Here is an 18,905-nt window from a genome sequence, read left to right as displayed (position 1 = left end):
CACCCACAACGGGAGTGGGGGGACCCTGGGAACTAAGCCTTGTACAGAGCCTGGGAACACATGCATGTACTTAGATGCTTGCCATGTTTGCATGGCATTGGACCTATGGCTTATAATTGCTACTTTACTATACTAGACCCCAATGAAGACAAAATCAAGGACTGGGGAGAGTGACCCAGAGTGAAGCCAAGAGCTCAGACACTCAGACATTAAGGCCTGCAGGTTCCATGGTCCAAGTAGAGTATGATTGGAGGGTGTATCCAAGGAGATCTTGCAGGCAAATATTGTCAGATTTCTGCAAAATTCCTGGTCAGTACCAAGGGTGATGTGGATGTGGTCATTTTAACCTCCACCCATTCTCTGAAGTTCTTTTAAAGGCAATTAATCAAGACCAAGGCAACCACATGGCAGGCGAAATGTGTAATGGCTGTGAGGAGGGTTTGGGCTGAAATCCCAGAAGGGAGGTTGCACTGGGGAGAGAGCAATGACAGCCGAATGCCAAAGCACGTTGTCCTGGCTGACCCTTGACCCGCGTTCAGTAGAGAATGTTACGGCCCCACACATGACCTAGATAATTTTACAACAGTTTCAGCCTGCATGCTCAGGAATGCAAACAACAATGCCTGGGGTCTGGAGCTTTCTTAGTTTTATTTTTTTCATCAAAGGTATTTTCAACGATCAAATTTCAAATCCTGCTAGTATTAAAACATCAGAGAAACACACTACACCCTTTGGCTACTCCAAGACTGCCCCTGCAGATGTCTGACATAGTCGCAGGTTGTACGATAGGAGCATATGATGGTGGGCTCACCCAACCCATGGTTCCAGTGCCTGCCGAATCTGTGCCCTAGTGCAGCTTAAGTTTCCTTTCCAGTCAGAGCATCATGTACAGACATGACGAATGTGTCTATCACATAAAAATGCCACAGGGACCACAGAGGATATCTGTGTGAAAGTCATGGAAGAGCAGATGTATCTCAAGGAGAAGACAGGTGTTTATCACCAAGAAGCATAATTCTAGCTATGTATTCCAGATAGCATATCTTTTCCCATGCACCACGGCGCTCTATTTAAAACGATTATCGCTCCACAGGCTAAATAATAACTAGTATTTGTCCCTTCACCTTTGATAGTTTGATCTTCCAAAGGATCTACATGCCTCCACCTGTGCTCACACCCATGCTGCCTGTGAACACAACAGTCCGTAGCAGCTTACCCATTGTTGTGTGTTGACTCCAGGGCAATCTTACAGTGATTACTGGGACTTAAATACAAAAGGATTAGCCTGCAGGCCACTTTGTGAAGTGAAATAAGCCAGAGTCAGAAAAACAAAATAGTTTTGCTTTCTCTTGCATTTGTAGTCTAGAGCTAAACATATGTATAAGCACACACATATATACATATGTCTATACATGTATACATACATACATACATACAATATGAAATGGAAGAATAAGGTGGAGGAAGAGATATAAAGAAATGAACAAGTAGACAGGATAGTGAGGGAAGAAAGAGAATATTGTGTCTGCTTTCTCTCATATGGAGAATACACATGTATGAACATATGTGCATACACACACACACACACACACACACACACTATTCAAGAGCTGGCTTGCCCTCAGTTCTACAAATTCAGGGCCTGGGTCAGTCAAGACTGAAGACCGTGAGCTCAAATTGGGAAGAATCCAGCTGAATTTCAGTTAGCTTTGACACCTGCCGTAGTGGATAACAATGCCCGTGCCTGTTTCCCTGTCTACCTGCTTATCAAACTCCTGCGGGCTGAGTTCTCAGTCACTTAAATATTTCATGCCTTGATTGTTTAATTAAGTTCAGGTACGGTTGAGAGGACAAGAGCCTCGTGTCATTATAATAATGGAAGATTTTAGTTCTAGCAGACTATTAAAAATACAATTATGTTTTAACTGAAAGCCTTATACAGTGTAGGTGGAATTTTCTGGGCAATGAAGTCATCAGTCACTACCTGTGATAATGAAGGGATTGCTAAAAGGACTTACAGCTTTGCCTTCAGGTCAATAGTTCACACAAAGCCAAAACCTAAAGGGTCTCTGTGGGATTCAATTGAACAAAGGCACACACTTGCACCTGTGGTGTGTGTGCATGCCATACACGTATTTGAGCACATATGTGTGCATGTTATTCTGAGAATAGGTGCATTTCCTAGGAGATGGGAGGATCAGCTTTGTCAAAACACAGACAAAAGACACTGCCCCCATTGCTCTGTTGGCAGGAAAATCAAGCTTCGAGACAGATAATTAGCAGCAAAGGGGAATCCCAGCTTGCACGTTTTCTAAGAGACATTTCAAGTGTGGTCTAAACAGGGCAGCAGTAACTTCCATGACGACAGCTGAACTCTGTGATCCTCAGAGCGCTCAGTGGCTGTCCTTAGCAAAATGGGGGCCAAGGTGGCCTTTGAAAACGTTTCAATAGACCATGCCCCAAGGTGAAACAGCTGGCAGGAGTATGAGCATGAAATCTTATATGAGAATAACAATTTCTGTAAGCTTTTCTTGGGTATGATTCTTAAGATTCTTCTGCATGAAAAATGAACACCATAGATGACTTATTGTCCTTGTTTGCCGCCCCTCTGCTCTCCTTCTCTCTGTGTGGCTGCACACACATGCTAAGACATCATAGGACAATGTGCAGGACTCAGAGCTCTCTTTCTACTGTGTGTGTCTTGTGATCAAACTCATATCGTCAGGCTTGGTAGGTAGCAAGCATCTCAAGTATTGACCCATTTCTCTAGCCCAACATCATCATTCTTGGTGGCTGCTTTCCCAGGATGAGCCGCCCAGTGCAGGGCACAACCCTGATGCTACCTCGTTTCATGAGCAAGAAGCTCAGAAGTTGGAGTCAGAACATGGGAAGTGAGTCGTTTCCTACTGGGGCAACTTCTCAGTGGCCACGATCCCAAGCTCCACTTGTATGCCTCCAAGTACAGCATGTGTACAAATCATATATGAGTTTGTATGTGTGTGTGTGTCTATCTGTTGTGTGTGTGTGTGTGTGTGTGTGTGAGAGAGAGAGAGAGAGAGAGAGAGAGAGAGAGAGAGAGAGAGAGAGAGAGAGGGGGGCAGAGAGACAGAGAGTCCAGAGTAGCTACCACTGACAAGAAGGCTTGTTCCTCTGTTCAGTCAAATGGAGTACCACAACAGCAGGCAATTGGAAAATAAGATGAAATCACAAAACTGATAAGGAAATTCAGGAGTCATGTAGCCAGGAGAGGCCCTTGCTCCCAATGCTCCCAGTGAGAAAGACTTACTTGTGTCCAGACTCATGGGCAATGGTGAAAGCCAGCCCAAGTCCTGAGTCTTCATTGATGGTGCAGCTTCTGTACTTACTGCACATCCCACTGATGGGTGCAAACCCTGTAGGACATGAAGAGAACGCACAGTAGGGTTGATGCGTAATGAGTGATTATGCATTTATGTTTTAATGCTTGGTAAAGTTTGGTCCTCATCTTCATTTGGGGCTATGTGAGATGGGCTGCCCCGGACAGTCATGTAAATACGATGTGTTGATGTGGGAGATGGGATGTATCTTATGCATTCTCAGGAGCCCGTGGACTTCTCTTCTGGTAAATGGGCTCAGCTTCTGTGCAATATTCCTGGAAAAGACTTAAGTTGGCCCAAAATAGAAGAGAGGATTGAATGCAGATGAGGATGCTTTCTGCCTTTTCCTAGAAATATCTGCCCGCTAAAGCCTCAAGGGGAAACACAGCAGAGCATGGGTGGGTGTGTTGTGAGGTCCCTAGGATCACACCCCATGCTCAGTGATTCAGTTTTGCCGTGAGAAGCACTTGCCGTGTATGATTCATGATTTAACACTGCAGAATGACAAAGGCAAAGAAGGAAAAGCTCATGGAAGACAAGAGGAGAAACCATGCCGGGCTTCTGAGACGTCCCTTCCGGCAGTCACACAGGGCACGCTGATGTCCCCAGCAAGGAACTGTGACATCCACGAAACCACACTAGGTCCTCAGGGTCTAGAGTGCTCCCTGGGAGCTGGTAATGGAGGTACTTGGTGTCTGACACATGAGAAGAAAAGCAGATGGGAAGCACAGGGGGGCAAGCAGTGCAGACCCGGTGCGCCATGCTGACTAGGGTGGGCAAAATACACAGTTCCCAAGGCCGGCTGAGGGTCAGGTTCATAACCAGGCCATGGTGAGAAGCAGAGCTAACTCCTGCTAGACGAGGTCCTATCCAGAAGCTTCTAACATAAAACTCTTACTCTCTGAGCTTGTAGAAGAAATAGAGAAAAAAAAAAAAAGGCCTGTGGAGCCCTGGTTAGTAGCACACTCTTTGACTACATGGAAAAAATGTCCAAACGCTGTCTCGCTCTGCGAACATCTGGAACAAGGCTAGAATGCCGGTGCTCAGCTCTTTGCAGAGAGATATGGAGACAGACATGCCGTACAGTATTTCTGTGCCAGCTCCATCAGGATCAACAAGTCCACGACTCTTCCACATCATGAGACGAGCTTGAGTCTCCCAGTTCCATTTGCAATGGCAGAGGAGATGGGAAAGGGCAGGTCTTACCTTAGAAAGGATAGGAACTCTGGAATTTGAGATGGGCTTTTACTTGTATCACGACAGTTGAGAGATAAAAGATGGCTAGTGTTTGAGGTGATGGTAGCTACATCACCCTCCAACCAGACGCCCTGCCACAGCCCTCCAAGTGATACTGGAGAATCTTACCCAAGGTGTCACAGGGTTCATTCTTCCACGAACATATGTCCAGACCAGTCAGCAAGATGGCGTGGTCATGGCGAGTTCCATCTTTCCCCATCAATCCAGATTGCCACTGGCAGAAGCTGCTTAAAGTATGGTCTGCGTGGTGACTAATAGCCAGCCCTGGCTAGGCAAGAGAGGCCAAGACACCCATAGAAATGTAAGGAAATTATGCTCAAGCCATTGTCAATAGAGCAGGATATCTTAATGGAGAGATTTGAAACATATAGATGGACCCAGAATGTACATAATATAAGAGTTATATATGATGCATTACCATCCCAAAGACAGGATATTCTACAAATTAGTATGGATCCAGAGAACACATTTACGTGCATTTCTATACATAATCAATTGAAATGTATCTTACTGACACTTGGATTCGATGACTAATAAAGACAAAATATGAGTATGAATCTTTTGCATAAAAATATCTTCAAATAATACCTTGCAAAATTGTTGTTAGAATAGAGTCTTTTGTGTATGCCTTGTACAGTACACACACACACACACACACACACACACACACACACACACACACACCCCTTCACCAATGGTGAATTCACAACCAAAGTGAACAACAGCATTTCCATCCCTGCTGTAACAGTATTGTGCCAGTAAGTTTTCTACACAGAAGCAAGCTGTTTACAGAAAAAGGCCAAGTGCTAAAGCTTTACTCCTAAAACAGACATCAAGGAGACAATATAGAATACCATTAAACTTTCCATGTGTACGAAGGGCTGTGGAGCAGCAGTGAACTATGGGCCTGAAGCCTAGAATTAGAAGGGATGGAGGATGCAGGGCCAGGAGCACCATGACAACAGGTGCACTGAGTTATGGAACTTGCTTGTAGGTTTGCTACAGTGTTGGAAGGGCAGTTAGAGAATATCAGTTTACATGCCCTGTTTCAGAACGCCTCCTTGTAAAATGCTTTAGCCACTGCTGAAAAGGCTCTCTCTTAGACATACAGACATTCTCCCCTTAGATGTTTATTTTGTTTTCTCAGAGCCCTATGCGCCAAAGCAACCTGCTGCACTTAAGTGCAGGAGCACGCCTGCATTCCTCAGCTGGCGACTTCCAGGAAGCTGTTGTTAATTAAAGCAAAACACAGGTGTACGATCAAACGATAACCTTGCTGCTTAGTCTTTGCGGCTTGGATGAATTCCAAAGTGAAAGCGTTTTAATACAGGGAATAATTAACCTGTCACTTGAGAAGCCCGGCTAGCTCGGCAGCCTCCCAGATGCATGCTCTCTGAACAGACAACGGCAGCCTGTCCTGCTGTACCCCACCTGCGTAGAGAGGGGTGTCCCACAGATGTTCTGAATCATCTGATTCCATCTGACAAGTTCCTTGCTGTATAAACAAGAACGCTGTGGCTACCATGAGACACTGAAGACGTCATCTAGGGGCGGTGAATGCTGGGTGTCTGTCTAGCTCAGGCCCTGGGCTCCCATGCTTTGCTGAGTCAGTAATCAGCATGGGAGGAACATAAATGGAACCCATTTTTAGTGAAGACTTTCATGCCTTTAATGTTGCGAGGGGCTCCTTGGGGTGCATGCAGCTGTGTAGGGGGACAGGAGGCTTGGATTGGAGGAGAGGGCCTTCTATCCCCCATTGCCACCCAGAGTCTAAGCCTGAGAACTGTGGGGATTTGGGAAGCAGAAGCTGGCAGGGTAAAGCAACACAGTCTGGCAGGGCACATCACAGTTCACCATTCCTGGTGCAGACATAGTTCATCTTTCAGCAAAGCATAGACAGGAAGGCCAAGGACACATTTGTCTTCAAACTACCAGTGTGTTTCCTTCCTATAGTCTCATAACAAATGCATTCTCCCTTTCATTTTCCCATGAGACCACATATAACACACACACACCCACACCCACATTCCATACAATACATACAAGCATACACACATACACCATACAATACACACAGGCACACACACATACTTACAGATATATGACACACACTCCCAAATACCACACATACTCATACATACATATACACACAGGTACACACGCACAGACACCACATATTCATGCACACACATACATACACAATATGCACAGAACCTCACCACCATACTCAAACATACATCAACACATACTACACACATATACATACACCATACACACAACCCCACCACCACCCTCACACATATACACCACACATACACACACATATGACCCCACCATCTCCTTCACAACACACACATAGACATACACACACAGATGCACACTCATACACACATGCACATACATACACCACACACGCATGCACATGCACCATTAGAAAGAACTAAAAAACAAATGAGTCATTTTAAATGCAGAGTATGAAATCCTTCTTTTCCCAAGTAAAAATTACACAGAGCAATTGCATTTTTTGGAAAAAACATTCCCCACTCATTTCCCTGCAGGGCACGTGAAGCGGCTGCTTTTGAAGCTCAAGTACCTGCTCCTCTTCCAGCAGAATGAGACCCACAATGGCGATGTTGATGTTTCCCCCAATTGTTCCATCCTTGAATAAAGCAGACACCTGAAACAGAAGATTGGCATCAGCCCTGAGTGTGTCATAGCCTAGCCATGGCCCGACTTAATGCCTGTCAGAGCAAACCCTCCTGTTTCAGCGCTTAACTAAGTGAGCATAGCATCCCAACATTTCTCAGATAGTCTAGCTATGTGGGAAGGCTGGTGATGGAGCCCTTTCTGTGGGAGCCTTGATTGAAATTTAAAGTTTGAGGAGGAAGAGGAGGTCCATCTGTTACCCAACATGAAGGAGAGACAGCTCTCAAAACTCTTTCTCCTTCTTCTCCTCTTTCTCCTCCTCCTCCTTCTCCATCATCATCACCATTACTATGGCAACAGTCTTGCTGCATAGGCTAGCTAGCCTTTGATTCTCACTCCCTTGCTCTCCGCTTCCTTCCTGAACACTCAGGTTACATGGATGACACGTATGTGCCACTGTGTCCTGCTAGAAGGATTATTCCAGTCTTAGTGGTGAAAACAAATGTCACGTGTGCCACAAGGACTTCTGGAATCTCAGGAGAAATACTTAGGACAAATCCAAGAGGATGCAATGGCAAGGAGGGAGCAGGACTCGAGAGGATGAGTGGAAGTGGGAACACATGGGGTGACAGCACACAGAGTACCAACGAAGTCCTAGAGTGCATTCAGGATTAGGAGCAGGGCGCTGTGGTAATCATGGAGGCTGCAGATTACCATGGAGTTCTATGTTGGAAGACCTCTACAGAATACAGGCAAATGATAGCTGACACAGATCAGGGATGCAGAGACCTGAGATTCTATGCAGAGTTCAGCCTCAGAGCCAGGTGATCTGTGAGGAGAGAGCCATGTGAATTTCTATGATGAGAGAGATATACAATAAGTTTCTTTGTGGGGAGGGAAAAAAATGAGGTTATTGTGTAAAGTTAGACATGATTGGAGTACTCTGTGGAGACACAGATCCATGTGGGGTTTCATGGATTTAGGAGGTCAAAATATATATTTAAAACACTGCCATTAACTTTTTCTGACAAGTGGGCAGCCCCGCCTTTCTCTCTGTGGTGTGGGCTTTGCTCACAGTTATCAGGCACAGAGCACCCTTCCTGACTCCACCCAGAGGTGCCTTTCAAGACAAAGAAATGTTTCATCTGGGAAGATATTCCAAAATAGGAGTTTCTTAGTGCTGGCAGATAAAATATTTTATATCAACACCTGACATTAACCTTCTTAAAGTGGTAGGCATTATCTGAACCTAAAATTGTGTGTCAATCTGATACAGCTTTGTTGCCTCAAAAAGTGTCAATGTCCTGGTAAAACCTTTAGTATATGAAGGCATCAGTGAATGAAGTGCCCCAGAAACAAACCAAGTTGCCACAATGATCAAGTTAGCGTTCCCCTATTTAATTCTCCAAAGTTCTGAAATTTCACCTTTTGATTGGAAATTAGTAAGAGTTTCTTATAGCAAGACACAGGTTTACAAGTAAGAAATGAAACTTGCATTGGTGTGCACACACAGAGACAGGCATATGAACACACACACATGAGCATATACACATAATGTACACAAGGACACACACAGGCCCATCCACAAATGCAGACACATACAGAAATACACATGCACAGCCATGTGTGCACACACGTGCACACACACGCATGCACACACGCACACGCACGTGCACACACATGCAAGCACACGTGCACACACGCACATGCATGCACACACGCACACACGCACACACACGCACACACACGCACATACACGCACACACACGCACATGCACACGCACACATGCACATGCATGCACACACGCACACACACTCACGCACATATGCCCATGGCTTCAGAAAGGCCAGGCCTACCATGTTGAGGACAGTGAGGACGTAGGTGGTGATATTGCTGTGGCCATGGTTCTCCATCATCTCTCTGTCAACCACCACCAGGGTCTCCACATTCAGCTCTTCATTTCTGTGCGATTTCAGGAGGGAGCGCCTGTGTCGGGAGCTAGGCTTGTACTCATCAGGCAAGATGTACAGGTCATCCTTGGGAGGCTGGGGCATGTCTGTGGAGGAGCGTGTAGAGAGAAAGCTACAGCAAACACACAAAACCAGAGGCACAACTGATCCTACAGAAATGTCTGAAAAATGTCTGAAAATGAATGTCCATGCTGACCAAGGTGATTCCAAGTTTACAGAAAACCTAGGCTAGGTAAAGAATCTGAAACACAACAATAGGATTCTCATTATAGAACCCAGAACTGCCCAGCCTTTGTAACCCGAGACGTGTTCAAGTCACCTTCTGAATTTAAATGAGGTTCATATAATCTTGGTGTCTTGGAGATCATTGCCAGAACTAACTTCACGTTGTTTCTGTTCTGATTTAAAATAAGAGCTGAACCCTAGTATCTGAAAGGACAATGACCTAGGACCAAGAGCACGAGGGCACAGAGATTTACAGAGCAGGTCTCTTCCACACTGTGACGGTCAGGGCAGGAAGCAGTTTTCCTTCTTCTCATCGTTGATGCTGGTATCTCAATATAACTAACTTTCCAATCTCCTTCCCAGTCAACCTCACATGGTCGGTGGCAGCTGCCCTCAGTGGGTGCTGAAGAGTCTAAGAAATGCTGTGTATGCTTAGCAGACTTAACTACAGAGCAAACTGCACTCTTCCCTTGTGGAGGGATTCCTTTAGAATGCTTTTATAATTATGATAATTAACACTATATTAAAAACAGTTAACTTTAGAAGATGGCTAAGCCAACACAGAATCCTTTCATGGGAAAGTATACTTCAATCCCCCATCCTGGTGATTTGAACTTCCACCTAATACAAGCTTGCCCTTGGAGGCTACGAACAAACATGACTCTGCCTGATTGGTGCTCACAGCCAATGAATTTTAAATCTTTTCATTGTTTGGTGAGTTGCAAATACAGATTGAGCATCCTGAATTAAAAACTCTGAACCCAGAAGTGACCCAATATCTGAAACTATTTGAGTTTAAACATGAAGCCACAAGTAGAAATCCTACATCATGTCTTTGTGTCAGGTCACACCTGAAACCCATGTGCACTAAGAACATTCTCTAGAATTACCCCCAGGGTACATGTTAAGGTATATGGGCAATAATGAAGCCTCTGTTCAGTTTTGGAATCCATCCCCAAGGTCATTCATTATGTGTACACGCAAGTGTTGTACAAATCAAAATATGATAAAATATATAAATTTTCGCACCGCAAATATTTCATCTGTGAGAAATTCAGCCTGTATTTCCATAAGCCCTAGCTAAGGGTGATGGAACCTTTGTGACCATTGTAACTTGCACTTGCATGGATGCCCTTCTAGGTGCTGTCCTGGGTCACTCAGTCTCTATGTCTGCTGCTGTATGGGATGCTGTGTGTGAAAAGGATTTCAGGTATGTGTAGTGTGATCTTCGATCCTTTGGTCTTAACCTCAAGTGGTGGGAAACTGTGTACAACACAAAGACAGGATACATCAGAGGGTGGGATAACCATATTCCAGGGCTGGCTACAGGGACAGAAGGTCCACGAATCTGTGTCTCATTGGTGAGAGCTCTCAGAAGCCCCTGAGAGCAAACACTGGCTGTCTTAGGTCAGTGCTTTCTGAACGTCTTAGGAACATGTGAGTCTAGCTAACCCCACGTCAGCGGATGCTCACAGCTGAGAGAACGTGTGAGATTCCCATCACCGACCCTAACCCCAGCCTCAGCATCCACTTTAACCAATCAACTGCATTGGTCACCTGTTTCCAGACAGATGCCTCTGGGAGTACAGAGAACACACACATGTTTCTTTGAAAGCAGGGGTTCTAATGGGGACAGTTGTTCTAAAAGTGAGATCCACTGAGAAGATCACGACCTAACCCACAAGAAGCCAAGCAGACCAAAGAGGAATCCCCCTGAACTTGATTCCCTCTGAGATTTCCAGGCCCTTCTGCCACAGCTCTTGTGTTTTGTTCATGGGACAAAATGGGTCCAGACACTGCATGGGCTCTGATACCCCAGGGACACCTGCTCCTTCAGTGAGCACCAGTGGCTTCATCCGTCCTCTTTCTTCCAAGATCTACAGAACACCTGCCAGGTTTCTCTTCTGCTTCAGAGAGGCAGAAAAAGCCACCCTGAGAGCCAGGGAAGGTTGAAGTTGGAGACCTAGGAAGGCCTCCTTTGTCCTCCCTGGGAAGGGCCCATCAGGTGATGCCTGAAGGCTCAGGGCAAGAGAAGCCCCCAGAGAGCTGTGGGTTCCTGGATCGTAAGATTAGACAATGTGCAAACAACAGCTCTCTCTGAGGAATCAGGATAACGCGCCACTCGTAAACGCTTGCTGAAAACTTGCAGGTAAGTTCTGTCTCCCACTGACCTTTGATGTGGAGTGTAAAACTCCACGTATGCTTACAAAGAAGTTACCTCAGCAGGAAAACTATGTGAGCTTTAATATGTCTAAACCTCAAGGATAGGGTTACTGAGGGGGATGCCAGGGCTCTTGTTTCTTCTAAGATGCTCTGAAAAGTGTGTCTTTTTAAAACGCTCACTATTTAAAAAATAAAATCATCTTCCACATTCATCCATCACTCACGAGACACATAATTCCATCCCTAGTGTCACCCCTGATGGCAGCAGTGACAGTCAGCACATTTCACCTTGTGGGGAGACACGCTTTTAATAAATTGAAAGCATTCCATTATCTGACATGATTACCTAAGTCATTCAATGCAAAAAAATCACCCTTACGTACATTTCTTGCGTCTACCACAGAAATGCTGCTTTTGTGGGAGGCCCAGATGGAAGTTGCCATGGTGAAGGTGAGATCTTGCCAGTTCTCGCTTCCTGGTGACCAGCAGGACTTCATTTTCTCTGAGCTCCTGGGGCTCTGTGGATCTTTTGTAGAGGACGTGGGAGGGAGAGGCAGCCTGTGCAGACCCGCTGGGCTTGCCTGTCAGGTGTGGAGGAAGCGGCTTTAAGAAGTAATCAGCGTCCTTTGTCCTTATCATGCCTAACTGGAAGAAGGGAGGGAGAGGAGAAAACACCACCGTTAGAAAAGGCGCTAGTGTTCCTACTGGATGTGATGTCTTTCTCCCATACGGCTGGCTACCCATGGAACAGCGTCAGAAGGGCTCAGTAGTCTGGGTTGATGAGGGAGGGAAGGAAGGTCATGGCATCTGTCTGAGTTCTCCTCATCTGCACCTTCTCAGAGAGCTTGGGGTGCAGAATGGTCTGCGACCTGATTTGTAGCTGCACGGGGGTGGGGCGGCTCACAGTGCACCAGACAGTGAATCTGAGGCACAATGACTTGACTTTTGAGAAAATGTACATGGGGTTAGATACTGATATTTGGCATGTAGTCCCAGTAGAGAGAGGAAACTAAACTAAAATGCTAATAATTTCCAAGTCTATTCAAAGGAACTTCAAATTTTTAATAAATGTGATAACATTCCAGAAAATATGCTAATAGAATTAATGCAGAATAAAACATAAAGTCGTCACTTAGAGCACAGGAAGACCTTTCTAGACAAGATATTTTAGGAAATGGGTGATAAATGATTTTATAAAAACAGCAAAATGCCTATATAGCAAAATTGAATAAGAGAAAAAACATTTAAAATATGTTGAGGAAACAAATTAAGAGATTGTATTTTCAGTCTTTTAGGATGGCAAGTACTTTTAAAGTTTGATAACACAGCATTGCTGAGAATGAGAATAAACAATTGAAGGTAGAAACCTAGGCCACACTCAGCAGGCATGTTCCATGGCTGTCCAACATGTCAAGATTATAAACTCACCACTCAACCCTGGATTTAAGCCTTAGCAATCCCTGACACTCATTTCTTGTAAGCATAATTTTGTATGGAAAAACAAGGCATGTTAGAAAGCGCATCACCAGAATCAAGTAGGGTACCAGAGAGATGCAAGGATGGTTCAGTACACCAGCTACTAATGCTGTATCAGGTAATGAAGGCCAAAAGTGTGGGATCATCACTGCAGATGCGGGGAAAAGCACCGGATAAGATCGATTTCCTTCCATGATAGAATCACTGAACGAGGCAGGCATTGAAGGAATGAACCTTGGCATCGTAAAGGCCATACTCAAACACAGACCCAGCCTCAGAATTCTAACTGCAGAAATGATAAACGTGTGTGCCGTGACCTGGAGCAAGGCAGGGATCCCACTTCATCACTCTTATTCAACAAACTATTGGCAATCTTAGCCAGAGCCATCAAGCAAGAGAAAGAAATGAAAAGCATTTAAACGGGAAAGGAGAAAGCCACCTTGCTACATGGATAGATGACAGTGGCCTCAGCTCCCCACTTGGCCTATTTGTCTGCACTGTCTAAAGATACACACGGAAAATCGCCCAGAGTCCATCAAAAAATATTTGAAGGTCACAAAGTTAACACAGAAAGATCCGTAACAGTGGGAAGATGGTCTGAGAAATCAGGGAAGCATTTGCACAAAAGGTCCAAAGAAGAATGAAGGACCCAAAGACCCCACAAGGAGAGTTACCACACACTGATGGAGGACTGAGGAGGACACATAGGGCTCATGACTGCTGAAGGATATTTTAAACTCCATCTAACTTGCCCATGTGTGCGGGAACTTTGCCTTGTTATTGTGCTATTTGCGTGTGAATTGAGCCTATTTTGATGATTCAGTCCATGCTGGATGAGGTGGACACATGGCTAAGCCTGTGATTTCAGGAGCTTGTGACCCATTCTCACGGGGAAGTCGGGGACAGGGTGCCTCTCTCTCTCACACTGATGCACCAGATGAAACCCTGATCTCCCCAGGTTATCCACATGAGTTTGCGGTTTCACACAGGCTGCGTTGATAAGCATGGGGAAACATTTTCTAGATATCAGGAAAAGGCCAGTTTCAATTGCAGGGAACAATGTTGTGGAGTGGGAGGTCTAAGAGTCCAGGCTTCTCACACCAGGAAAGTTAAGCATTAGCCACATAGCTCCTGTTGGAGAAGCTGAAAGGACAAAGGAAAACTTGGTTAAATTATCAGGGAAGCAATCAGGACCATGGGGGGCTGGCCTCCTGGGGCCCAGATGCCACCAGGTCTAGGAAGGGGCAGCACTTGAAATGTCTAATCTGAACCAGGCAGAGCGAGAGCAGGCTGCCACCCATGAGCAGCAACTTTGGCCTTCTGGAACTTTCAGCTGAAAGAGGGCTACTGTTTTGTAGCTCTACCTGGGAACAGCCAAGTTTGGAATTCCATAGCAGCCCTGGCCAGCAGCCGAGTTTCATTCTTTTGATATTTCAGTGGACCCCAAAGTGGCATAAATAATCAAGATGGTGTTCAGCTTCATGTGCTACTCAGACTGGCTTTCCACACTGTTGAAGGCAACCAGTTTAGTTAATAAATACATAAATATTAAATTTAAAGACAAACCATGGTCTACTCTTATAAACTTTCTCATTTTTTTTTTTTTTGATTTTTCGAGACAGGGTTTCTCTGTGGCTTTGGAGCCTGTCCTGGAACTAGCTCTTGTTGACCAGGCTGGTCTCGAACTCACAGAGATCCGCCTGCCTCTGCCTCCCGAGTGCTGGGATTAAAGGCGTGCACCACCACCGCCCGGCTAAACTTTCTCATTTTGTGAACAATCCTTGATTTCCAAACCAACTCTTAGGGAAAAAACAGACCCTTGAATCATTAAGGCCCAACACAGATGTTTCCCTGCCTCTTCTGAAAGCCCAGGGTGGATGTAACATAGAGCCCCCCCAGCTTTTATCTTGTGGTTCTAACACGTATTTGCTGTGCGACTTTGGATGATTTATTCTGCCTCTCCTGGTAATTTGTCATCTGGTAAGAAGACGAAAAGATATTAGTCTACTCAAAACACACATTCTAGTGAAGAGTTGGGAGAAAATGGCTGAATCAAACAAGAACAAAAATGTGGCATTCTTCATTCCTGATGACCTCTGATCCTCTTCCAGTCCTTCTGAAGCCTTGATCCCTGAAGCAGCTAATGAGACAGTCAAATGTGACACTTCTTTGTGGTGGGCTTGTTCCAGGTTTCTTGTGTGGTGTCGTTGTATTCTATGATGGATGTCTAGATTAGTATCATCTTCAGCTTCTCAGGTTCAGGCTGTCCTCTGGTGGCTTGGATAATAGACTTCACATTCAGGCAACAGGGTCCCGAGACAGCAAGAGGAATTTGTGCATTTTTTTAAAACTAACGAAGTATTCAAGCATTGCATTTGTTTAATTAATAACTTAATTGGTTATGATATCTTATATTTAAATAACCCTCAATGTCACTAACCATCTAGCACAGTAACTGATAAAAATGATATTCGGGTCACTGTTGAAAAGCAATGGCTGGGGAAATGCTTTAAAAACTTGCTCTATTACCCGGTTTTGGCAGCTAACTCAAGAGAATAGGTAAACAGCCAAAGATGGATGCTTTCTCCCTAGGAAAGTGTTTCTTTACTGAACCGAGAAGATTAATTTGGAAACTCATGAAATATCTATAGTGCATGCCCTGCGACACCTCCTCCCAGTGCTGTCGGACGGTGGATTATTAACCAGGCTTCAGCAGAAGTTGGTACCTCCTAAGCTTTTACAGGAGCCCTCCCAGGGCCTGCGTCTCACAGCCGGCCAGTCATGTCAATCAACGTCCCTGGAAACTGAGCAGTCTCCTGCTGTCGCCATAAGGGAGGGAAGGGACACAAGTATGTTAACCCTGAAGCCTGCTGCTTCTCAGCATAGTAAGCATGTTACTAAAGTGTCAAAACCAACCCTCTCCCTTCTGGTAGCCACTATTCACAATCGCACAGAAGTTGGTTGACTTTTATGACCTGTGCACTTGCTCACTACATCCATAGATGTAGATATATAAAGTATGTAGCCAGGTAAGTTAAATGAATCAAACGTACATGGAAATGGTGTGAAGATGGCTGTATGTCTCATCCATGAGACATCTCTCCTGCAGTGCGATAGAATCCCACCCATCAGGCAAAGCATGGAAGGCGCTCAGATGATACCATGTGCTCTTTCAGGAGAGCTGTCTACCCACAGGCAGTGAAGAAAGGATTGTGTCAGCAAACTCCTAAATGACACTCTTTGAACACGCCTCTTGGTCTCAAACTCGTGTACGACATCACACTCATTCCAGGAGTCCTTAGTGATGCTCCCGAAACGCTGCAATAGTCTCAGCACCCAACAAGTGTCTATCAAAGTTCAGCAGCTCATTATTTCCTCATAGCTTCAGGATCAAAAGGAATCTGGCCCACAACCAGCACCTGACATGCCACGTCTGCTCCAAACCACAGTCAGTTTTGTTCCAAGATGACGTGTGATGGTTTGAAGTAAAAATTCATCTAAAGCCATTGCAAAAACTCAAGAAGCCCAAGTGCTTGCCCTCCCAGGACTCTCAGGTTTGTTCTTTTTCTCTTACCGTCACACCTGGCTAAGGCTCTGGACGTTTTTCGTGCTGCTGCCTCAGACAATGGGCTGGTGTGCAGCTGACAGGGACCGCGGTCAACCTAAACCCAAACAAACCTGGGCTTCATAGTTTCTGTGATCTACTCAGGTCGATACTCGGTTCCTGGACACTTTCCAATTGCTTGTCTGTCAACTTGAAACACTAATATTTTGACACTTGACACCTTAACAAGGTCTCTAGTTCAAGCTTAATCGTGTTGGTGACGGTGTGACTCATGTCACCAGCAGGCCAGAGAAGAGGACTCAGCCCTAGGTTTCCCACACACTTGAGTTACTGCCGTGCTGGCACCAGATCACAGCTCGGCACTGGAGCACTGACTGCTGGGACGTGGGAAGGAGAAGGGAGAAAAAAAACCCTAGGAAGATAGCCGGAGGGCCGTTAGCCATCTGCTGGTCACTTAGCAATACGCACAGAGGCTTGCAGTGACACGTGTGGCTTCTGGTAGTGTTCTGGCTGAAGAGCAAGGTTGGAGTGACCTGTTGAGGGAGGTCTTCTCCTTTAGTTCTTGCTCTCCGAGGAGAGGCGGCCTGGCACATGAGTTTGAGCTCAGATCAGAACATGACAGCATAGCATTTTCCCCTCAGGAGAAGTTTCCCCAAGGCAGAGTGTGGTATGAGTGGGGCTTGGCCGTGGGGTCAGCTTGTCTACCACGTGCACAGTTCTGGGAGCTGGGTGACAACAACTGCTTGAAGTGGGTGACACCCGGAGACGCGGTACCTTCTAAAGCCCAGAGCATGCTCCAAATTTGCAGTTTAGCTTTAGAAGCTTCACTTACTGGGACAGATACTTCACTTTCTTTAAAACTAGTTTGATCAGCGGTGTGCTATGAATATTGGGTCTAATATTTGAGTTAATCTTTTAAGGTCATTTGATTCATAATATAGATAAGGGAAAATTTATTAGGTTAGCCCAAATCATATCCTTTTTAATCTGCTTTTGGGTAGGTTATTAATTAGTAAAGCATTTTAAAAATATTTTTAACTAGATTAAAAAATAAACACAAATATAAAAATGTCTTTGACACCTTTCACATGGCAGGAGTGTACTGTCTTATGAGATAGTTACTATTTCTGTCCAAATAACAAATGTGTAAGGTGAGAAATGATGTTTCTATTTATTTATTATTTATTTACTATTTTTACTTTTGTGTTTTCAAAGCAGGGTTTCACACCTGTGTAGACCAGGATGGTCTCAAATTCACAGAGATCCACCGGCCTCTGCCTCCCGAGTGCTGGGATTAAAGGCGTGCACCACCGCCGCCGCCACCACCACCCTGCTCTGGTGTTTCTATTTGAAGAAGAGGATGTTAAATGAAAAAATGTCATTGCAGAGGAGCCAGTGTCACAGCTGACGGAAACTCAGGTCAAGTGACTTCTGTGTCCCGTCCCTCCCATGCCTCCTCCCCTCTTTACCACCACCTTGGCCTTACTCTCAGTGAGTCAGAAGCCAGGAACATGCAGGATCTGGTGATGCAGGCTTCGAGGAAGGGACTGGCATGAACCAGGTAGGCTGAGAAGCAAGAAAATGGCTCCCAAACCTGTCTCCTAATAGAGGCAGCGTCTCAGTTGAGGTCTCCTCATCATAGATGACTCCGGTTTGTTTCAAGTTGACCAAAACCAACCAGCACAGGCAGGAAAAGACTGGGTCCAGGAGACCAAGCCATCTGGTGAAAGTCCATGGCCCACTCAGGGTTGAGTCATCACGAAGCCACCAACGTTTATGCAGCTATCTCTCAGCTGCCTCAAGCCCCATGTCTCTAAGCAAGTCAACGCGCCCTAAATTTCAGTTTACACACCAGGAAATCATAGGAGCTCATTAATAGCCTTATCACATCATCAATTTCACAGTAAAAAGGTTCAGACGAAAGTCATACAAGTGGAATAAAAGTGGCACATGTGTAGGCGTCACGGTTGAGAATAACTGCCCCAGAGATGAGGCCGTTTTCCTGCTGAGAACAAAGCCATCCTGAATGTAAGGCACGGTCAGTAGGCCCCTCTGTCTCCACAGAGATGCGGCAAAGGATACAAGAGTCTAAGACACCAAGGCGACACAATATGACTCTTCTCCTCAGGGTTTAAGGCTGACCTTAAACAGAGTCAGTGTAGACCAAGGAAGGCTACACAACCTGACTTGGAACATCACAGGGAATTCTATAATAACTGTGGCCATTGCCCCCATTAAACACCCTC

The 18,905-nt window shown here is 45.3% G+C and overlaps 1 protein-coding gene across 1 annotated transcript in view; it reads right to left on the bottom strand.

Moving 5' to 3' along the window:
* Nucleotides 1-18,905, bottom strand: part of Adamts16 (ADAM metallopeptidase with thrombospondin type 1 motif 16) — a 106,422-nt gene that overhangs the window by 59,832 nt on the left and 27,685 nt on the right. The window contains 5 exon segments of the mRNA XM_038323844.1: nt 3,287-3,392; nt 4,722-4,881; nt 7,207-7,290; nt 9,117-9,316; nt 12,002-12,263. Coding sequence (XP_038179772.1) covers nt 3,287-3,392; nt 4,722-4,881; nt 7,207-7,290; nt 9,117-9,316; nt 12,002-12,263 — 812 coding nt within the window.

Source organism: Arvicola amphibius, chromosome 3, assembly GCF_903992535.2.
Source record: "Arvicola amphibius chromosome 3, mArvAmp1.2, whole genome shotgun sequence".
NCBI lineage: Eukaryota > Metazoa > Chordata > Mammalia > Rodentia > Cricetidae > Arvicola > Arvicola amphibius.
This window is presented reverse-complemented; position numbering and strand designations above follow the sequence as displayed.